The sequence below is a fragment of the Felis catus genome, chromosome A2, assembly GCF_018350175.1.
Source record: "Felis catus isolate Fca126 chromosome A2, F.catus_Fca126_mat1.0, whole genome shotgun sequence".
Lineage (NCBI taxonomy): Eukaryota > Metazoa > Chordata > Mammalia > Carnivora > Felidae > Felis > Felis catus.
This window is the reverse complement of record NC_058369.1, coordinates 34685176-34709149: the sequence shown is the minus strand read 5'-3', so window position 1 is coordinate 34709149 and position 23974 is coordinate 34685176. Positions and strand designations below refer to the sequence as shown.

General features: G+C 40.1%; 1 protein-coding gene across 8 annotated transcripts in view; it reads left to right on the top strand.

The window, feature by feature from the left end:
• The window catches only part of SUCLG2 (succinate-CoA ligase GDP-forming subunit beta), a 482508-nt gene that overhangs the window by 229104 nt on the left and 229430 nt on the right, over positions 1-23974 (top strand). For 6 of the 8 annotated variants that reach the window (XM_023249935.2, XM_045051842.1, XM_023249939.2 and 3 more), the window contains exon 10: positions 18325-18445. In XM_023249935.2, coding sequence (XP_023105703.1) covers positions 18325-18445 — 121 coding nt within the window. Of the gene's footprint in view, positions 1-18324; positions 18446-18521; positions 19355-22121; positions 22845-23974 lie in introns of those variants that run through there. The other 2 variants (XM_045051841.1, XM_023249940.2) reach the window with 2 other exon arrangements.

Sequence of the window (23974 nt, the reverse complement as noted above, 5' to 3'; positions counted from 1 at the left end):
CCTAGTGTTATAGCTGACACAGTGCCATGTCTTTAACAAAAAGTTAACTTACATGTTTATCTCAGTTAATGGATTACTGACAAACCCATAGGTGTCTGAAGATAAAATCAGGCTCCTGGCAGTAGAACAGGAAGGAAGCATTAAATAGCCTTCTTTCTTATTATTCTCTAGTTGGAACATACACTAAGCGTGTGTGTGTGTGTGTAGCTATTTCTATGGTTGTTTGGTTTTTACTATATCCTCTTACGTAAAGGAAGGTTGGCTTTGGAAATATAAAAAGAATTCTTTAGCATACATCTAGGTCATGTTGTAGCATGGAAACTTTTGGGGCTTCCCCTGTTGAACAGTGGCAGGCACAGGGACATCCTGCCCCTACAGAGGTGGCAATAAACGAGGAACGGGGCTCCAGGAGGAGAACACTGAGCAGCAGGAGAGATCGCCCCTGGAAGCAGGGCTTGGGGCTTCACATTTCAAAGTCCGCCACCATGTCCACCTCCAGGATCCCTTGATGTACTGTGGATCAGAATGGAGGGGTCTTGTGGTTAGACTTTGGTACTGGTCACTTGTAGGTCAGAGAAGGGTGAAGTTCACTATCACATGGAATAGGGATTCACCTCACTTTTTATCAAAGCCGCTCGATTAAAAGCTTTTGTAGCAGAATAAAGCTTTTGTAGGGGGACAAGGCTATGTTGAAATCCTGGTGTGTCCATTGACTAGCTGCTGGTGCTTGTAAGCTGCTTCATGAATCAGTTCTCCTGTCTCCAAAACTAGTGTAATTAATAATAGATAAATCATACCCCCTAGGCATTTGGTAAAGATTTATTTGTTAATGGAACAGTGTCTAGCAATAATAGCTAACAATTACTGAATACTTACCTTACCCCGTGCTAGGCTTAGTGTTTTTACTTGAATTATCACGTGTAATCCTGGTACCAACTCTGTGAGGTAGGTACTATTATTATCCCCATTTTATAGATGAAGAAACTGAGGCCTACAGAAGTTAAGTAATTCACATAGCTAGTAGCTGATAGAACCAGTACTTGTGGGTCAGAGGTCTAAATCGGATTCTCATAGGTAAAATTTTATATCTCCTCAAAGTCCGGATTATATGTTATGTATCTTTGTATCTTGCCTCCTCTTTTTGACCTCTGGAACCAAAACAGCATTTTGTTGTATGTTGTATGAGATTCCTTAATATAAGGATTAAAGAATAATTTAGAAACAATTATAGCCTTGACAATGTAATGGGCTACCATGCAAAGGAGGAAACTCTTTGTCTTTGAAAAGGTTCAAGCTGTGGCTGGCTGACTTCTCAGGTCCTGTCCGACTCTAATGGTTCATTTATGGTTAATTAATATCCTTGGCATGTCCACGTTACATAAGGCGCCTTCCTCTGCTGGAGGAGAGGGGAAAGAGAACTCGTCTGGGGGTTATGTGTTAAATGGTTCAGCCTTCACTCTTACAAAGTTAAGTCTCTTACACAAGATCCTACCAAATGTTATTGTCTAGCTTTACTAAAGAAGCAAATTCTCATTTCCACTTTCGTGTTTAGTTTTAAGAAGCTGGTTTAGTCCCTTGTTAAAAAAGTATCATGACCATGATGTAGCGCCATTATTAAGAAATGTATTATACAGTATGAACGTAGTGTTGGATGAATTTATGTGAATTCTTCCATATTTGAGAAGGAACCACTTGGTAGCTGTTCTGAGTGAAGTTGTTCACGGGAAGGAAATTGCCAATGTACGGTTTACCCCACCCCTCTTCAAAAGTCTTCTCATTGTCTAGGCAGCTAGTAATGGTGATTGCCCTGAAAATAAGGTTACAGTGGTACTTCCTGGGTATTCCATATCTTTAACTTCTAAAATCTTTGCCATATGAAACATTTATGGAAAAGCGTACAATTAAACTAGGTATGTTGAAAATTTATGCTTACATTGGTGAAACATCAAAATTTTATGGTCGTGCTGTTTTTTTCTGGAGACAGGAATTCTCTTTTCCCCAATTTTTCATGACTCATCCTTTCTCAACTCATCTTTCTTATCCTTTGAAATTTCCTCTTCAGAGAATCAAAAAAGCTTTCTTCATCATTTTTTTTTTCTCCAATTCACAAGAGCTCCACTTTTAAGTGGAAGAAATAATGTTAGTTTTTCCACAGGGATTGATTATAAATTCCTTCTCTGTGCTGAATTACACTGGCCTCTAGTGGATACCTGTCACAATTATGTTTCATATCGATCTTTTCCTTAACTCACTTACTGTAACACTATACCACATATTTTAATAATTTTCAAGAATCTATATTAAGCACCACAGTCAGAATTATCAGAAGTTCGAAGGAGATTTAAGCATGCAGTTGATTAAACTTTATGGGGATAGTCCCATACTTGTCAATGTTCTTAACAAATTTAGATTATTTGCTGGAGTTTTGTAAGATGGAATTGTGATGTTAATGCCACGGTATTTCTCATTTAACACACATTGTACCTAAGACATTTGTAACATCTTTTTTAGAAAACAACCCAAATACTCTCTTCAGCTAAATAAGATATTAATGACATATCAAATTATCTTATATCCATAAAAACAAAGCATAGCTGACATGTTCCAAAGGAACATCATCACAGTGGAGTTTTCACTCATATAAAATTTAAGAAAAACATCCTCTTACTAAGTATAAATCCATGTCACTTCCTTGGACTTGGCAGTTTAATAAGCATATCTCACTATGACAGAGGATGACAGTCTTCATTCTAATACACAGTCAATAAATGGTAAAACTACATCATATTTATTTGGTTATCTGCTATAAATTCAAGTGTTAAGTATTTTCTATTGAAACAACTCAATTTCATCCTATTTTTAATAAAGCTGCTTAAACCATTACTGAAATCTACTCTTGATTACCAATGAGCCAACAATCAAGCCTCTAATTATTTGATAAATGGCACTGGATTTTATTTATATGGTGGTTTTGCCTCAGGGTCTCTCATAAGGTTGTAATAAAACAGTAAACCAAGTTTACTGTCATCTGAACTATGATGACGAACTTGATTGGTTTAGACTGGGGATCCCTTTCCAGCATGGCTCACTCACAGGCTGTTGGCAGGAGTCCTGAGTTCCTTGCTATATAAGAGCCTCATTTAGGCTCCTTGAGTGTCCTTATGACATGACTGTTGGATTTCCCCAGAGTGAGTGATCAAGGATAGAGAGGAGAGAGAAAGAAAGTGGGAGAGTGAGAAAGACAGAGAGAGAGAGAGAGAGAGAGAGAGAGCAAGGAGGAAGAAGCTCCAGTGCTTTTAATAACCTCATCTTGGAAGTTGCTTCCTGCTACCATATTCTCTTATTTGAAGTGAGTCACTCAGTCTAGCCCACACTCAAGAGGAATAAAGCTCTACACATTGAAGGGAAGATATTGAAGAATTTGTGGACAGATTTTTAAAGCCACCAGAGAAGATAATCATCATGGGAGGATTTGGCCCTTCAGGTTGGATTGGTATGCATAGAAAAGGTGTTTCAGAGGCAAGGGAATTAAAAGCAAAAATGAACTATTGGGACCTCATGAAGATAAAAAGCTTCTGCACTGCAAAGGAAACAATCAACAAAACTAAAAGGCAATGGACGGAATGGGAAAAGATATTTGCAAATGATATATCAGACAAAAGGCTAGTATCCAAAATCTATAAGGAACTCACCAAACTCCACACCCGAAAAACAAATAATCCAGTGAAGAAATGGGCAGAAGACATGAATAAACACTTCTCTGAAGAACACATCCAGATGGCCGACAGACACATGAAAAGATGCTCAACGTCACTCCTCATCAGGGAAATACAAATCAAAACCACACTGAGATATCACCTCACACCAGTCAGAGTGGCTAAAATGCACAAATCAGGAGACTATAGATGCTGGAGAGGATGTGGAGAAACGGGAACCCTCTTGCACTGTTGGTGGGAATGCAAACTGGTGCAGCCGCTCTGGAAAACAGTGTGAAGGTTCCTCAAAAAATTAAAAATAGATCTACCCTATGACCCAGCAATAGCACTGCTAGGAATTTACCCAAGGGATACAGGAGTGCTGATGCATAGGGGCACTTGTACCCCAATGTTTATAGCAGCACTTTCAACAACAGCCAAATGATGGAAAGAGCCTAAATGTCCATCAACTGTTGAATGGATAAAAAAATTGTGGTTTATATACACAATGGAATACTGCTTGGCAATGAGAAAGAATGAAATATGGCCCTTTGTAGCAACGTGGATGGAACTGGAGAGTGTTATGCTAAGTGAAATAAGTCATACAGAGGCAGACAAATACCATATGTTTTCACTCTTATGTGGATCCTGAGAAACTTAACAGAAGACCATGGGGGAGGGGAAGGAAAAAAAGAAGGTTAGAGAGGGAGGGAGCCAAAACGTTAGAGACTCTTAAAAACTGAGAACAAACTGAGGGTTGATGGGGGGGTGGGAGCGAGTGGGAGGGTGATGGGTATTGAGAAGGGCACCTGTTGGGATGATCACTGGGTGTTGTATGGAAACCAATTTGACAATAAATTTCATATTTAAAAAAAAGAAAGGAAAAGCAAAGGTGTTTCAGGCTACACACAAGGACTTGAGCTAGGACGTTGCACTGGGGTGACAGGTGTATTGGGGACAGCGTGCAGGGCAGGGAGTATGGCATGGTAGCTTTGGAGCCATGCTAGGGGTCTGCCACTCTCCAGATGTATGACCTTGGGGATGCCTCCTAACATCTCTGTGTTGGAGTGCTGTCTATAAAAGAGGGAAAAACGTCACTTTCCTCATAGGATCATAGTGAGATAGAAGTGAGTGAGCCCATCTAAAATACTTAGAAAACCGCTTGGCATCTTAAAAAGTGATCAGCAAGCATTGGCCAAACTGCTTCTGGCATAGCAATATTGTTACCATATGTGGATTCACACTCTTAACTCTTCATTCCACTCTTCCTTAGCCTAAGAAATCCTGCTGGGATCTTGTCTTCAAACTTGCTAAATTTTTCTCTGCCTTTACAGCTTTATTCTGCATCCCTCCATTTACCCATGCAACAGTTGTCCCCCTGAATATTTCTTACCATGCAGAGATTCTACAATCACTTGGGAGAGAGGAAAAGTCAGAAAGCTGCAGAGAGGGTGGGCATAGCAGCAGGAAGGTTTGGCGAGGACCTTCCAGGATGCTGACATGCCTGGCCCCTGAGGCAGTTTCAGTCATGAAGCACTGAGGACGGATGCAGCTCTCAAATACATTTTATCTAGTAAGCTCAATGTTTTCGAAAATCCATACTTCTGGCTTTTGAAAATGCAAAGATCTTAGCTCACATTCCCATGGCAACAATTGGATGGAGTATGTAGCAACGGTCCCTTTAGAAAAGGCAGGTCTTCTTCAGTGTGTCAAAATCTGTTGTTTTAATCCAGAGCCTCCTGACTCATTTATTGACCTCCGTGGCCCTTGAAGGCCTTGAGTGTGCAACCCCTCTCTCCAGTTAAAAGGCTGGCACTCTGCAGTTTCGTCACATGGTGTAATCTGCCGTAGGAAGGGCCTCCACCTTCAAGATCCCCCGTGCATCTCTCCATGGAGAGAACTACAGCACGAAACTGAGCAAGAATTCCTGTTCACAGACCTGACTGGGTAGAGCTTATAGTCCTCCCACCTAGCTGATGAGAACTTTGGAGGGTAGCTAGATGGCATCGTGTGGAAGGAAACTTTTTAGGCCACATGTGTGGCAGGAACGGGCATTATGGGAGTTGTCACTCAGGGCAAACAGGAAACTGGAGTTGACTTTAGTCAACTTGAGCAACTTGAGCAACTCAGTCTTGAGCAATTAAGTCTTGAGCAAGTCAGAAAACTATCCCAAAGTTTCTAGAGTGAAAACTTGGACACGGTATTTAGGATGATCTTAACAAGAAACAAAAAGGAGTCATTTCAAGGCATTTACAAAAATGCATCTTTGAATCCAAGGGAGCTTCTACTTTGGTAGGACATAAACAGACTTTAAATAATTCAAGATTACCTTTTAGACTTAGCACGTAAGAAAATACACACTCATTAAATAAATCCACGCCGTGGGATATGGAGCTGGGGAGATGGCTTTCTACAAACAAAGGGATTTTTATTTTTCTCCAGGTGTTTCAGAGTATAAAGGTCAGTTATGGGTATAGGGAAGAGAAGAAGAATCTCTGACATATCAGAAAAAACAAATATGTGTCTGAATCTTATGGATTCCAGTAGTATACGTGCATGTCTGACCTACCAGGGGATGCTGACTTCTTAGAAAAGCTATACATAGTTTGAGTGCTTCTGTTTCCTTTCTTATATTTTTTCCTGGTTGTTAAGCCATCCTGTATGTATTCCCTTGGGGTACTTTTTATTGTTGACTATTAACAGCTCAATGATACCGTTTATTTACTTGATAAAGCAGAATAATGTGACTTTTGAGATAAATGTGAGACCACTGCTTACAACTGGGTCATTGTAGTCTCATGGAAGTTAAACATCATCTTTTTCCAAGGCTGCAGACCTACATTTTTACTTATTAACCATCTTTTCAGGTTTGTTTTCATGTTACCTGTATTCCTCCTTTAGACAGACTGGGAGGCCACATGGGGATTGGGACTTATTGAGCCTATCTTTCATTATGCTGAAAATAAGGTTTGCAAGTCTCCTTCTAGATGGGCCTTCCTTAGTTTTCGTTTGCAGCTAAGAAACCAAATAAAGCCATTTTAGTGCTGAGATGCTCGTTTTCACCTAACAAGCTATCATTTGTCATTTATAATGGACAGGACCCAAGATAATAAAGCATTTGGCTTGTTTTCCTTTCACAGCTTTACCTTGGGTGTAGATCCAGACAGTTAATGAGCAATAATTTCAGATTCTTAGGTGTTAGGCATCTCCCAAAAAGGACCAGAGAAGGAAGTATTTGATAATACTCATTAAGATGGCTTGAGTTGTGAGTATTAACAATTTTTTTAACTTTTATTTCATTGTTTAACCACAGATACGTTGTGGAGAAGGGAAAACTAAACAATTAACCTTCTAGTTCTACAAGGTTCAGATGAATGGACTTTCTCAAATTCAAGCTGGGTTGGTCAAAATAGGGTGTTGTTACCAGTCTCACTAGGAAACGATTACTGACTCAACTCATGGTATATGGAGAAGAATTGACTTACAGAGAGGTGGATAGTGAAGGTGGGGGTAAGGAGTACAAGAACCAAAAGAGAAAGTCTGGGGACTGAGAACTAGTGGCCTGGAACCTCTTATATCTCTAAACCAAAAGGAAGAGAGAAGGGGGTAGTTACTTAACTAAAGAGTCCATAATGAAGGCTTTCTTGAGATCAGGGATCTTTTGTGGAAGGATGCACCCACTCAAGACAACCTCACTGGGAAGGACCTGGAGGAATGTAAACATCCTGACTCTCCCCTCCTCCATCAAAGGCTTCCCAAATGCTAGAGTGAGAAAGGAGCCCATTCATTTGTCCCTACAGTCAGCCTTCCAGGACCGAGAGGAACAAGGCGGAAAAAGGTGGGATGGGTCAGGAGGGGCACAGGGATCTAGAACATAGGTCCCAAATGACATCTTTTTTTTTTTAAGGGAGCAAGAGGGAGAGAGCACAAGTGGGGGAGGGGGGGCAAAGAGAGAGAGGGAGAGAGAGAGAGAGAGAGAGAGACTCTTATGCAGTCTCCACACTCAGCATGGGGCCCATTGTGGGGCTTGATCCCATGACCCTGGGATCCTGACCTAATCCAAAATGGAGAGTCAGATGCTCAACCTACTGAGCCAACCAGGTGACCCTAAATTACATTTTTTTTGATAGTTGGTTGAGCCTGTGCCTCAAGGGATAGAATATTTGGGAATTCTTTTGTAGAGAAAGTCTAACAACTTGAAAACTCCACTCAAGTCCATAAAAGGTTAAACTACGGGTGAGAGAAGGTGTGACCAACAAATGATTTAGATCACTTTGAGGTGAAAAGTTTTGTTAAATTTCATCCCGAGCAGGCTGTGGGAAGTAATCTGCTCCAGACATGTTATTCTGACATTTCCTGAACTGCTAAATAAATAGATCAGACTTCTACACAATAGATTACAGCAAGGTCAGACAGTGATATCAGTAATTTTAGAATATTGTCTATACCTCAGGGTGTTTTTTGGCAACAGTGACATTGGATGCTGTTAGTAGGTGAAAAATGAATTCTGTAGATTCCTCTCTTCCTGATATTAAATCTTACAGGGCTGCCCAGTTCTGCCCAGGCTATTTAGAGAAGCCCTACATCTGGTGGGATGTTGATTTTTATAATTACAAATGTTTTAATGGGTAACTTTCTTGGAGGTTTTTTGTTTCATTTTGTTTTGCTTAATGTACATGAGTTTAAACTTTTGATGCTAAGGCATACATAGTATCTTCAATGAGTATTTTGGTGTCCATCATTAGGGGTGTGAAGTTTGAGGGTGAGGTCACTTTACTGAGATGGACAAAGGGTGGGATTTTAGGAAATAAGCCAGAAGTATGTTGTCACAGAGAAAATTTGGGGCAGTATACTGATTTTCACAAATATATGGGAAAGATCTGTTATGAGAAGAAACATATGTATGTATTTTTAAAATTATTTTACTTAAAAATTTTAATGTAAATTTTAGTGCATAATGAATAGCTTGTAACTTATGAAGATCTTGGTTGAAGCTTACATTTTGACTTTTCTGAGTTATATATTTATCCATTGGGGTTTTGATACGAATTTTTGTCAATCCTTTGTTTCTCCAGAAAACTAAATAATCTAATATATTTATCTGAACAGATGTATGAAGCATCACAGAATCATTATATGCCACCTTCATCTTACACTAGACTTGTTATTTACGGAAACAGTGGGTTTTGCTATTAACTAAATTTATCTTCATTTCTCTATGGTGTGAAGTGTGAATCTGTGTGGTCCTAAGTTTTGGCTCTGTCTGCTTAGCTAATTTTTTTTAATTGATGTCAGTCATGAATACAGGCAACGAAATCACCCATAGAAGCATTTTTCCACCTTTCCTGTAGGAACGGTTACCCTGTGGAGACGGTTAGGTTGCAACAATAGATAGTAGACATCCAGCTTATAGATTAATAAATGGGTCTTTCACCAGGTTGCCAATTTTATGGGTATTTTCTATTTTAACTCTCTAATGAATGATGATGGAGCATACATATTCACATTCATCAAGATGACATAAATCTGAGAGGACTGGACAAAATACTACTCAGAAAGAATGTGCCAATAAATATTCTTAGTCTGCACCAATGTAATTCCCATTACAAATAAGATACAGATATTGCCTTATGAGCAGTGAGCATCCTGCTTTGAAAGCAACTATCTGTTAACCTGGGAAAGCAGTTTTGTAATTAAAATATTTTTTAACAGTCAATTCTGATAGTTGAGCTCTTAAGTGAGAATTGTATGCCTCTTTTTTTTTTTTTTAAAGCCTTTAATGTTTCCTGGTGTATGGGTAAGACCAAAACCTCCGTGTTCGTTTTTATTCTTTTCTTTTAGTTTGAAATGGCTCTGTGGCCAAATTATACATCATAGAAGTTTTTGCAAGAGCTATTTTAAACACCTGACACTCAAAAAAAGAACCTTGCTTTTGCCATTCTGGATGTCCAAGTAGTTTTTGTAATCCTGACAATGGTTCTGATTCTCAGTTCAAAAGGATATGGGAAATGTCTCTGCAGAGGATAAAAAAAAAAATATGTCTGTGCTGTTCCCTCAAATATCTGTGTTCTTCAGTCATTTTAACTTCTTGTCTCCTGTGCCTGCTTATAATGCCAACCAATATTTCCATCTTTAGATGTTTTTTTTCTTTTTCCTGTTAATAGCTGACTTAACCCCAGCTACAGTGTTTGCTGGCAAGTGAGGAAACATTTGTATCCCATTCTTGGAGTGGCCTTGGCATTCATGGTTGGTGTTCTTGATTACAAAAGCCTTCCAGTTTTGCAGACACTTACTTACCACTTATAAATGCGATGTAAATAGTGACATGATTAGTATCCTTGGGGAGAAAGACCCTAGATCCCTGGGGCATCCAAACACTCAGTACACTAGCTTCTGAATTCATTGGCGATCAAATTTCCAACCCTTTGACTCTTGTAGAAAATGAGTAAAACAGGATGTAGAAGTTAGAACACAGATCGTCCACTAAAGTTGTCCTAAGCTAGAATCATACTATTTGACCAGATGACTTTTTTCATAAAGGATTACACAGGCCTAGAGTTTCTTAGGACACATGTTAGAAAGCTTTCACTTTCTAATAGGCGCTCATCTGGAGAGGAAGTGTGGCATAATAATGTCTATGGTGCACTATTCATAGTATTTTTTAACCTATTAAAATAACCAGTATTCATAACGGAAGGTGCCTTTGTCCTGCCTAGTGCTGGAAGTCGATATTCGTTTGTTTTTGGTTTTCATGTACTTAAACATACATGATTAATGAGATTGTAGTCATTATGCTGGATGTGAATTAGGTTTCCTTACTAATTTTTTTTTTTTTTTTTGTACAGAAAAGGCAGTGTTGACAGACTAAATCTTTCAGTTCTAATTATCAAAGTTTGTGTTATGTGACTGCAAAGTTAGGGAGACAAACCTATAATACACTTGATTTGACTCTTTCCTCCACTGCGTGGCAGACATTGCTTATAGGTCACAGATCCCCCTAAACCAGGTCATGACCCTAACCTCGTTCTCAACACAGTACTCCAAATAGCCCTGCAGAGTTACTGCACCTTGCAGTGACCATTCCATCACCTAATACTTAAAATCTACATCAACAGTATGTCTCAAATGACATATTCTCCATTAGAATTTTATGGATCATAATTAGAAATAATTAATATTTCCATATTCTAGTAATAATAATAATGGCAAAGGGATAATTTTCACCATGACAGAAATGAGCAAGAGGACTTATCAGTCTACAGAGAGAGGTCTCATAGGGACATCTGTTTGTTTCAGGACAGACTCTAAATTTTGAGGGCCAGGATCCACTCTTACGTCATCATCGTCACTCTGCAATCCCATCTAAGGATTGCAGACAGCAAGCTCTGGACAGCTCTTTAACCGTGAACAGGAAACATTGGTAGTAAAGAACTGAAACCCATTGCTCCAGAAAACTGTAAAGATCTCTTCCCTCTGATCCATTTTAATAAGGCTTTGGGGTTTGGAAGCAAGAAATACATTGGTACCAGAATATAGGACTCAGAAATGTGCCCTTGAAGTTTAGAATAGAGCCAAAGTAGAGTTGGGGCTTTGGACTAATCGTGAAAGTCACTGGCTATAGAGAGACAGCTGGGAGGAACAGAAAGGCCATGAACTTTGCAGTAAGACTGACTTGGTCCAAATCATGCCTCCATTGCTTCCTAGCTCTGTGCCCTTGAACAAGTGATTTTAAGCTCTTTGAGCCTCAGCTTACTTACTGGGGAAGTGGTAGTATGTGATTACTAGCACCTAGGAAAATCAACATGCAATACATATTCATCCTCCATACCATTTTACTTATTTTAGTGAGGAGAAGATTGCAGGATATAACTAGGAAGGAATTCAGGAAGAGGAGAATAAATCAAGGACAAATCAGACACGTTTCCCTCTGTTTATTCTGGCTGTTCTCAGAGGTCATGCTCAATGGAAACTTGGCTTTCCATCCAGATACTGTTTATCTACAGATGCTATTTCTATGCTATCAGTTTTGGAATAACTGATTCCAGGGTTGGAATAAAATGGTTGGGTTTATCTTGAATGAGTAATTAAAAATGCCAAATGTTTGATATTAAGGGTGGTATATAAAGATATTTTCTTTTGACTCTGAGATTATTCAGGTTGCATTGTGTAAACTTACTAAGAAATGGAAGAAATTAAAAGGGCAGAGGGAGAGGGTGAGTTTTTCAAGAGATACTCTTGTTCTCATGCCATTCATTGGGATTTGGAGGGTGTATCACTTGCTTTAACCCAGCAATCCTAGTGCACAATTTTTCACAAAAGAACATAATTTGAAATTTCAAGAACAAACCAAAAGTAGAAAAGCAAGCCAGAGCAGCTCATCCCAGTTGAACTGAGCAGTCGCCTTATTTATAAGTTTACAACAAAACCCAAGATTGAATTCCTCACCTGAATCACTTCCTTATTGACTGAATCCATTTAGACTCCCCTCTAATTTAGCGGAGTATTTTTATTAAAGGCAGGCATACAAACATCAATTATCCAAGCTGCATCTAATTTCCTTCACCGTTTATATTCCTTCGTTGGCTGCCAATGGATTAGAAGGCATGATTAGAATTCAGCAGGAAAATAAAAACAACAACAAAAAAGAGAAAAGCAGTTTAACAGAAACAGATGCTTAAGCAAGAGCAACAACATTTGGAATTAAAGTAACTTGTGATTTAAAAAATGCCCTTATCTTGCCTAATATAAACATGCTTGCTTGATTTTTATCAGTCTTGCCTACTGTAACGAGACCACATTAGCATGCTGAATTAGAATAAGCAGAGGCAAAACCCACTGGTCGCACTGACTGTGCTTATTGTAGATATTACCGTGTGTTTTAAATGCAGCCAGTACTTCGGCATTTGCAATCACCGTTACAAAATGGCTTGCTTATTGGTGAAGGCGATTTGTTCGCTTCCAGCCAATGTTAGAAAGAGAGTTAGCAAGAGAATGTTAACAAGAGAATAAAGAAAAGGTGCTCAAGACATTTTATGGACTTGTGAAAGGTACAGACTTTGTTTCAGGGAAACGATATTAACGTTGGCATGGGCACATTTATTTAATCAGCTACTGCTACAGTGATGGCAAGAAAATGGTGAACCAAAGGAAGAGAACTTAAAATGTGAAAAGTTCTATCAAAGAGATTTCAAACGACGCAAAGGAGAGGTGGTAGTTGCAGTGGACTTGAGGCTAACCATGAATCAAATCATGTCTGTGTCAGGAGGTGACAAACTTTGGCCTACAGGGCAAATCCGACCCACTTGTTTTTGTAAATAAAGTTTTATTGGAACACAGCCACACTTACTCATTTATGTATTGTCTGGGACAGCTTGCATGCTACAGTGGCAGAGTTGAGTAGTTGGGACACAGACTGATCTACAAAACCTAAAATATTTACTGTCCCTTAAGAGAATAAGTTTGCCAGCCCCGACGTGTATGGTATGTGTCAGTGTTACCTGTTCCAGACAACCCTGAGTGCAGTAAGGTGAAACAGACCGTGGTTTGAACTTGGGACCTCTTAACAGCTAGCAGAACCTAAACTCTCTGAGCCTCAGTCAGTTCATAAAATGGAGGTCATTAAACCTATCACATAACTTAATATGGTTGCTGAATCAATGCTAATTCCCTTTCCACTGTCCCTGAATTCTGTGCAGGTGCCTTGAAACCAAAGGCTTCTCAGACTCCTTTTCATGGTGTTTACTCTCTTAAGATTCTGCATGATTTGATCCCAACCGGGGGTGGTCCATCTCATTTCCCACCACTCAACTTCTCAGGCTCCGGGTACATGAGCCTCAGGTGGGGAAAATGGTTATGCCCACCTCATATACTACTCATTTGTTAAACATGTTAATACATGTAAAACAATTAGAATCCTGTCTACCATCTGCTAAATGCCTGGTAAACATTAGCTCTTGTTGTTTGTAATTATTATTAGTTTTGATTCTTATGGACACTTTTGCCAGAAAGGTATACATTCACATAGCATTTTATAATAGTTGCAAAGAACTCACAATTCCGCCGAAACTTGTGCCCCTATCCTACACACACAGGCGACATGTTATCCTTTGTCATTATCTGCCTTCGAGACCAAATCCTAAAGGAGAGTTTGGTCACAGGACTTATCTAAAATTACCCCCAAAAACTGTAGTGTGTGTGTGAGTTGAGGAGATTGAAGTTCCCTCATTTCATCAGATCCTCAAAGAGATTATGTTGCCAAAAAAGGGTTTTAGTCTGTGATTCTGTTGATTTCTTTGTTTATTTGGGGTTGAAAGAAGCTTGATAAATACCAACGGCTGTATCGCTTTTCTTCTTTTGAAGTTCATTCTTTACTTTTAATTGTGGACTCAAATATGCAGCCAGAGGGTATCTTGCAAAGCCAGACACACAGAGACATTTGAAAGCCCTGCATTTGGACCCCCTGACCACCTGCACAGCTGCCAGCAGCCGCCACAGACCTCGCCGTGGGAGTAGCTGTCTGGGGGCCGGGGACCTGCGCCGTGCATCTGGCACCGTAACTGCCTCACTAGATGATCTTTACTTTTGTGAAACAGTAAATAGCAACCCTTGTAATTCTCACCTGAGAATTCGGAGAAGCCTGTTGGTGAAAGCACTTAGGAATCTTCCGGGAAAATCTCTTGATACTTAAATAGACCTAACCGCTGCCCTTTTTTTTTTTTTTTTTTTTTTTTTTTTTTTTTTTTTTTTTTTTTTTTTTTTTTTTTTTTTTAGCATTCTCTTTGCCAGGAAAACAAAACAAAACAAAAGACTACTTAAAGTTGCTATTGCTATTGTCATGGAACAATTAGTGGTTGTCATAACAGAAGGACACGTGAGGGACACGTGGGAAATGGGACATGCTTTATACATGCTAAATAATAACAGTGATGTCACAAGGCTTTCCTTTGCAGACTGTCTTAATTTCATTCTCAGTTTGAGATTGCGGATTCCAGTAGTTAATTATAGAAATCGGTCCAGAGTGAAACTTTAAATGAGATTTCCATTAAAGTGCATGACTGCAGCAAATTACTGTATAGTGGAAGAGAATGGCCTCATCTCTCATGGACTGGGGTCTTCCAACACCCCTGGGGGTGATCTTGCTCGCTGTGCTGTATGGCAAGGCACGTCTTCTAAGCAGTCACCTTTCCCTGAGCTAAGCAGTCTGTGTACTTCTGTGTCTTGTTCTTTTAAAAGTCCTAACTGACTTGTTAGTATAGGTCAAATTCTTTGTCTTTGTTTCTCATCGCTTTCTTTCCCTTTCTCTCATTTTTACATTTTTTTAAACATTTTTTCATTTTGAGAGACAGAGAGAGAGATAATGTGATCAGGGGAGGGGCACAGAGAAGAGGAGACGCAGAATCTGAAGCGGACTCCAGGCTCTGAGCTGTCAGCCCAGAGCCTGATGCAGGGCTTGAACTCATAAACCATGAGATCATGACCTGAGCCAAAGTCGGACGCCCAAACGACTGAGCCACCCGGGCGCCCCTCCTTTTTTACATTCCTGATCTTTCTCTCTCTCTCCTCCACCCCTCTCACGTGGGCTATACTTCTCATCTCAACATTTGCTACTTTCATGAAAGGCTGCTTTCAGACACCTGCCTTCACCCAGCTCTGGAAAGAGAAGGAATAAGCAAAAAGAGCCAGGTACTTACCCCGGACCTCTGGCACCTGCAGTTCCATCCCCATTTAATCTCTAGGTCCCAAACAAACTAAGTGGGGTGTTCACTCTCCCTTCGTCCTGGCTGCTCCCTTTTACCTGAGTTCCTACTCTTTCCTTTTCTTTGCTGACTGTAACAGAAAAGAGGTTTCTCAGAAAGCCTCTTGAGTAGCAGCAGTCTGCGTCGCTGGCTCTGCCTTCCCCTCATCTTAGCTCTGCAAGGCGGCTATAAACTGTGGATTGTAATCACCAGTTTACTTACTGGTCTGGCTCTCAAACTAGTCTCTGAATTCCTTGAGGACAGGGAACATACCTTATTCATGTCCACATCCTAAGCACTTAACTCTGTACCCAGTATAAGGATGATGGTCATGAAGCATCTGTTGAAGTTAATTCATTCACTCTTGAAACCACCATTTATTTGATGATTATGCTATGTCATGGATTGTGCTAGCTGCTGATGGAAAAAACCCATGGCCCCGGTTGTAGAGGAGCACAAAGGTGACCCTCCTTTGCTAGGAGTGCAGTTGCAGGATGAGCGGTGAATAAACTATAGTAGAGAACAATAGTCCATTTCTCAGTGAGTCAAACAAGGGCAATTAATCATTCCTCCACTGTTGGAAAAGAGGGCATTTTCCTGGGGTCAGTACCAGTCCACGTGGTTGGCTTACTTTTAGCTACAAGTTGTTAAATGAAGAGTATGTATTTTTAAAGTGTATCTATTTGTAATACCAGATGCTCACTAAACACTGTGAGATACTGACAAGCCAATCCAGGGCTTACATTGACACTCCCTGCAGGGCATGCACCTCCTCAATAGCACTGAGACAGGAGGTCATGGGTATCTTTTCTTGCTCCCCACCTCCTACCTATTTAGGTGAATTCACATAAGTTTGTTGTGTGCGATAAAACTACTCTGTAAAGATGAGTGAAACTGATCAATTCACCCTAACCTAATGAGGCAGGAGAAGTTCACCTAGAACTTTTTGACCTCTGAATTCATCCTTAAAGAACGTATAGGTTGAAATGTGGCAGAGGTCTACAGGTGCCAACGTGTGCTTTACCAGAAAAGCCTAGTTTTCCTTACACAAACCTGAGTGAGCCTCAGCAGTTACTAAGTTTCTCTCTTGGACCCCGTGGAGTCATTATTGCTCTTGAGTGTTTTTTATTTCATTGTTTTGGCAAGTTCCTCTCCATCCCACAGCTATTTGGAAACTACTTCTGTACGAAGCCTCAGTGCTAACAGCATTTAATAGCTGTCATTAGAAAGCAGTCTTCTGCTTACCAGTCAGCCTGCTGTGAATGTTAATGGGAGATTTCTGTTTGGGGAGTGGCCCCAACCTCTAATTGGTTTGAAAAATATTGGTCATTTATTTTATTCCTAAGACGTTACCTTTCGATTGGACTTACATAAGTTTTCGTTTCTATTATATTCTGATTCAGCATAGCTATAGTGTACTGAACGAGGCTTTCTTATTTCTTACATGCTATCTAGGTAACCTGTCCATTTTCATCATGGCTTGTTGCAAATAAATGCATATATAAGTATACTTTGAGTACTTTGCAGGCACGTACTAAGTGGTTTATGTGTATTACCTCATTTAGGCCTTCCAACAGCCTTACAGACAAGGTACTGTTAGTCCCATTTTTTAGAGCAGGAAACTGTGTTTGGGACAGGGTATATACCGCTTGCAAGATTCAAGTTCAGAGATTTGACATGCATGAAGAATCAGCAGGCAAGCTAGAGAGCTGACTTGGAGCCTCACCACTGCTACATGTGAGCTGTGTAACCTCGTGAATTCTCTGTGGAGCTTTATCAGCTACAGAGGGCTCACCCTCACTTTACTTACCGAATAGGGTTTGGGCAAGAATAAAAATTTTAAATGAGGGTTCATGTAACGGGCACTTTCTAAAACAGTGAAGTGCTGAACAAATACCGGGCAGTCTTTCCCGATATGTTTTGTGTAGTAAATTTAGCATATTTAAATGACAGGATTTGAAAATGGCATGCATCACACATATATATGCTTTAGTGTACCCTAATTTAATTGTGATGACGTTGTTGGAATTTTGATGCCTCCAGCGTGATGAATAGCCTTTTTCTCTGGGTGTTATCAATTAGTCTAGGTAATGAATTCTCTTCATTATCTTGTTCTTCATGTTAATTATACAGGATTTTCTTAAACCTATTTATCAAGTCAGGATAAGTCTTTTTTTTTTTTTTTTTTTTTTTTTGCCCGCATGCCTTTGAATATGGAATGTGTACAAACAGGTTAACATAATCAGTTTAAATTTACATTTCTGAAAACTTCCAGCTACTGGTTTGACTTTCCTCCGATTCTTACTTGTGGTATGAGCTTGTATCTCATTCTTCTAGGGCTAATTTTTTTTTTAAATGAAAAAGGTTGTTATCTGAGATAATTAAACTATCTCTGGTTTCTGAGACTGTACCTTTAGCATATCAAAGAGGTATTAAGGAAGCATGGAAAAGCTTGAATCTTACCTGCTAGTACAAGACAACAAATCATTGGCTCTTAGTTTTGAAATATCCCATAAGGTACCATGACAGATAAAAATTTGAGTATAAACCATGGAGGGAAAAGAAGTAAGCGCGTGAGATTTTAAATGACGCTACTCATCAAGAAACAGTTCTAGACAACAACACAAGGAAACCAGAAAAGAGTATATAATAAATGTGTGGGGATTGGTTTCATTTTGAGTTCAGAGAAGTGAGTGATAGAAGAATATGGGTTCATATGGTAATGGTATGTCTTGACCTTTACTAATTCAGTACTAAATTTTAACTTTCTTAACATCTTGTGGGCCTTCTGTCTTACAGTTTATAATCTGTGTTAAAACAACAGCAGCAAGGAGTCTTAATGCTAATGTCAGCTAGCACTGTTTTGACGGGCACCTTCCTGTTTTTGATTCCAGGTGGAAGCCATCCTTGTCAATATTTTTGGCGGGATCGTCAACTGTGCCATTATTGCCAACGGCATCACCAAAGCCTGTCGGGAGCTGCAACTCAAGGTGCCCTTGGTGGTCCGGCTGGAAGGTGAGTTACAGTCGATTTCCACAGCGCCCATACCCCTTCTCCAAGGCTGGGTGACCAGCATGTTTTGCACTCACAGTCTTCCTAGGACAATGTGAAGAAACCCTGGATTAAATAAGGCAAAACAGATGCTGTACAGCGATGCTTCTCTGAGTCTCTAACAGGGTAGCAAGGACTGCAAGTCTCCAAGAATGGCATACGTTACGATTCTCCAGATTTTCCAAACTCATTCCAGTGGGGAGCCGTCTTATTTTGAATCCTTTCACGAGAGGAGTGCTTTGGGAAAAACACACTGAGAAAGGCTGCTCCCAGAATCATTCATCCTGGGAGAGCAATGCTTGTCGAGCCTTTTGGTCTCAGGACTCCTTTACTTGTTAAAATCGAGGACCCTAAAGAGCACAAGGTTTATTCTGGGTTATAACTGTTGGTATTAACTAATTAACTAATTAAATTATTGAATTAACTAATTTGGTAAGAGGTAAAACTAATTGGAACTTTTTAAACACTGCTTTTTAAACATTTTTTTGTATTCTATTATTTTGTGTATAAATATATATGCTATATATTTTATAAAAAATATCTTTTAAAAATTTTAGTGAGAATGGCGGGACTGTTTTACTTTTTGCAAATCCCTTTAGCATCTACCTTACTATTGGCTCCTGCATAGTAGCTGTTGCAATATGTTGTTTTGGTTGAAGTGCCTGAAAAAATATGACTTCTTAGAGATATTTATTTGGAAAATGGGGGGTTTTCCTAATAACCATTTCATATAATTGTGAATTTTCTTCATTGGTACGACACTAAAGTTAATAGGTAGTAGTTTCTTTTTAAAGATTAGTTTTAGGCGAAACTTGACACTGTTTCAGTGGGCTTTTGATACTCTTATATTAAAATCCATTGATCTGTCTCGCACATTAGATGCATTTTATATATGTATATCCTGCACTGTTCGGTATGAAAAATATTAGATTATGTAGATCTTCCAAAGTTTGGCACATTTCAACATACACTATCCAAAAGTTCACATTTGTTCATATCACAGCATCCTCATTGGAAAGACGTCTAAATATTGGCATGTTGTCAAGAGTGGTAGATGCAACTTTTCCAGAAATCTAATTTTCACTTTAAAGCATAAATTTTATCATCAGCCACACAACGGTCAGTTGCTTTCCTCAAAGTGATAGCCTCACTTCGCTCATAGCTGAGAAAATTTCCACCACATCATGAAGTCAGGATGACCATAGTGTGTCTGTCATTCTTCCAAGAAAATAGAATATTCCATGGAAAATCAGGTGGTTTCGCTTGCTACTGAGACAGCTGCACAAACGCATTGTTTCAGAAGAGCCACCAGAGTTCAGGATGCCCCAGACTTGCTCTCTGTGCGTTTGCCGTTTGGTCACAGAGTATTCAAGAGACCTGTGTTCAAGACTTGATATTTAATAAAATTAATATTCTTGAAAAGGGCACCTGGGTGGCTCAGTTGGTTGAGCATGCAACTCTTGATTTCAGCTCAGGTCATGATCCCCGTGTCGTGGGATCAAGCCCCGTATCAGGCTCCAGGCTAAGCCTGGAACCTGCTTAAGATTCCCTCTCTCCCACCGTCTGCCCCTCTACCCTGCTGGTGCTCTTCCTCTCCCTTTCCCTCTCTCTCTGTCTCTAAAAAAACATAAGTTAATATTCTTTTACTGTTCACCAAGGACACTCGTACCTGAAAGTGGCAACTTTTTATTACAAGTATGTGGTGGTGAAAACAGTGACTGTTAGTACAGCTTGGTGCCAGGGCTCTGATTCCGCGGTAATGTGCCGCTAGTTTCACCCTCCCTCATTTTGCTTCATCAGTGCAAATCCCAACAGAGTGTCGTTGTTGTTGTTGTTGTTGTTGTTGTTGTTGTTGTTGTTGTTATGGAATAGTTTTACATCAGGAACTTCCCCAAGGTTCTGTGGACCACACTTTGAAAACCGCTGTAGGAGAGAAGCAAAAGAAGGACTTTAATGTGAGAACTACGCAGAAGGTCCAACCAGCTGATCAACATATTCAGATTACAGTGATCCAGCTGCCCCCTGGGTAAATTTCTGCAGTACTATTCTTGAGACGGCTCATTTTCCTCAACTTCGGAGCTGGTGCCATAATTCCCTAGAGACCTCCTTCCCTTCAAGATAAAGTCCTGGGAGTTTTTGACCCTGTTCTGTATCCCTGTCCTTTGAGGTCAAGATTCCAGAAGAGCTGCAGCTTGGGTTTTGTTTGTTTGTTTGTTTGTTTGTTTTTTGTTTACTTCTTTCTGTTTCTTTTTTCTCTCGCTCTCTGCCACTCTCCTTTCACCCTGAGCCTCTCTGCCGCACAAGTGTAGATCTGTACCATATGGACTTGAAAGAAGTATGATCTCCCCCCCCAAAAAAATGGAAATAGCTGGAGTGCCAGTTGGCAGAGTTTAATATGGACATTAAAACATACGAGTGAATTACATCTTCTTAAAAATGTAAATGTGACATAATTGACCCCTATAAAAGTAATTTCAGTAAAAGGAAAATTAGTGGCAAGGCTGCAGTGAAAAGAAAATTGACCAAGAAGTTAGTGGGTGCATCAGTGTCGGTATAATTCTGGTTAAAATGTTGATGTCACACTGTTTTCAGGGTTCGAGTGACCACTGACCCTCGGGTTCTAAAAGTTAGCTCTCCTTGTGTTTTTAAAGGGGAGCAAGTCTCTATAAGCAGATTAGACTCATGTCTGTTCCTTGGAAATGACTAGAAATGAGTGTATACTAGGGCAGGCTCATTCTTTCTAGTGATGCTCACCATGCCTGTGTGGCCAGCAGAGGCCCCTAATTATTAGTCACGAGTACATTCATAGAAATGAAGGTTACTCCACTTTACTGTTTACTTTACTTTTTTTCTGGAGGAGCCCTTCTTTTATTTTCACCCTGCACTATTGTTCCAGAAGTATTAAATGATCCCCATCCTTTAACATATCCTTATCGTGTGTATCTGATTAATACACATGCTAAAATATGAAAAGTACCACTTCCAGCATTTTCTCCCCAATAGTCTTTGTTGGCTGTTATCAGACATATACCTGAGCTCCTAGGAAGAAGCTGGAAGTTTCTGTTTGTTAGACAATCAGATGTGCATCTTTTAAGTTACGGTACTTCCAAAATATATGCTTGTGTTTTTTTAATTGATTAATAAATACTATGTGCAGGTCATTGCGCTTTAGACATTAGGATGTATAGAAGTGTAAAAAACTCTGTCAGTTACTAGATAAGCAAAGATGCAACAAAGAGAAAAAAGAAAAAATTAACAGTACAGATAATATATACAAAACGTTAACAGGTGTTTGCCCCAATAGACTCTGCTTCTATCTTAGTAGCAGTAGCTATTGGGGCATCCCAGAGAGCCGTCAGCTTGGCCAGTGGAATCTTTGCAAATACTGATACCTTGCAACACCCACTGTATCATGGAGAATTGTATGTGATGATTCAAGGTGAACTCAAAAAGCATACTGTCCCCCAAATTTACATAGGCTAAAAATATCCATGGTGACCTTCTTTGTGACTACTCTTCTTCACTGTGATGCCCCCTATCCCATAATAAGCATCAAGGGCCTTTTATCAAGAGAGAAAAAAGCAGGCAAGCTTTTGACATTTCTGGAGTCCTAGCTGGTGTTCTTTTCTTCCTCTTGTAGGAATTAGTCTCTCGTGTGAAAAATGCCTCTCACGCTCAACATGGTTTGTACCAAGGACAGCGATATTTTACCATATGTGATTTCTTGAAAACCAGCAGCCCCACACCAAGAGCAAACCTGTCCCCAAATTGTGTTCGTCCTACATAATAAATAAGAGAAAGATGAAGAATTCTGCTTTAACTGAGCTCTCCTCACTATTCGTAGATAACAAAATGCAGAATATTGGTGATGGTTTTACCCATAAAGTCCCCATAAAAAAGAACTATAAATAAGAACCAAGCCAGTTCTCTTTATGTGAAAGGAATGTAGACTTCTGTAAAATATGTGTCCGTTAAGCTGCGTGCCTGTGTATCTCAGCCCACTTTCTTTGGCATACTCCTTTCTTTAAGCTTACTCAACATTGACTACTATAATTATAGCACATTTAGAGATGTGAGTCAGCAGAGAAATATCATAAAAGCAGACTTTCCAAGTTGAGCATAAGTTGAAATAAGTAAGATTTGAATCCCTGGAAAGGAAGGGGGAGGGAATTTGGTAAAGGATCAGGAGCAACTCATCAGATCTGTTCCATACTTGGCAGCTGCTACTGGGACCATAATAGTGGTAAAACCTGCAGCCAAGGACCTGGATAGATCAGGAGGCTGTCCTGGAGAGAGGAATGGCTTTGCAGCAATATGTCATGGCTAAAAAAACCAAGTGGGGTGGGGCACCGGGATGGCTCTGTTGGTCAAGTGTCCGACTTCCGCTCATGTCACAATCTCACAGTTCATGAGTTTGAGCCCCACGTCAGGCTCTGTGCTGAAAATTCAGAGCCTGGAGCCTCCTTCAGATTCTATGTATCCCTCTCTCTCTGCCCCTTCCCCGCTCATGCTTGTGCGCTTCTCTCTCTCTCTCTCTCTCTCTCTCTCTCTCTCTGTCTCTCTCTCTCTCTTAAAAATAAACATTAAAAAAAGTGGGAAAATCATGTCAATAGCTATAGTCTACAACATTAGGTAGTATCTAAAACCGAAGCAGGATTGTCACATAGAGGTAAAAGTAGAATAGACAATGGCAGAGATAGAAGTGGAACTGAGGGGGTGCCTGGGTGACTTAGTTGGTTAGGTGTCTGACTCTTGATCTCAGCTTAGGTCTTGATCTCAGGGGCATAAATTCAAGCCCCACTCTGGGTTCTATGCTGGGCATGGAGCCTACTTGAAAGAAAGAAAGAAAGAAAGAGAGAGAGAGAGAGAGAGAGAGAGAGAGAGGGAGGGAGGAAAGAAGGAAGGAAGGAAGGAAGGAAGGAAGGAAGGAAGGAAGGAAGGAAGGGAGGAAGGAAGGAAAAGTGAAATGAGTGGGGATAAAAAGGAAACTTGGGTTTTAAATAGTGACTGAGAATGAATGGTGGCATGGTTGACCGACCTGGGAAAGTCCGAAGTGGGAGCCAGTTAGAACGGAGGCATATGTGGCACAGGGGTATTGTCATCCTTGGTTGAGATGACCCTGTACAGTGTCAGATGGAGCACGTTTCGAGGTAGACATGGAGGAATACGGGGAATGACCCAAGGAGAAATGTCGTAGAAAAATGGGCAAGTCAACCCATTTTGAAGTCCTCCAGTAAACCACGCTCAGATCTGGCTGCATGAGAAGTTGGTCTCCTGCAGGGGCACCTGGGTGTCTCAGTTAAGCGTCTGACTTCAGCTCAGGTCATGATCTCACACTTCGTGAGTTTGAGCCCTGCGTCAGTCTCTCCTGACAGCTCAGAGCCTGGAGCCTGCTTTGGATTCTGTGTCTCCGTTTCTCTCTGCCCCTTCCCTGCTCGTGCGCTCTCTCTCGCTCTCTCTCAAAAATAAAAAAACATTGGAGGATCCTGGGAA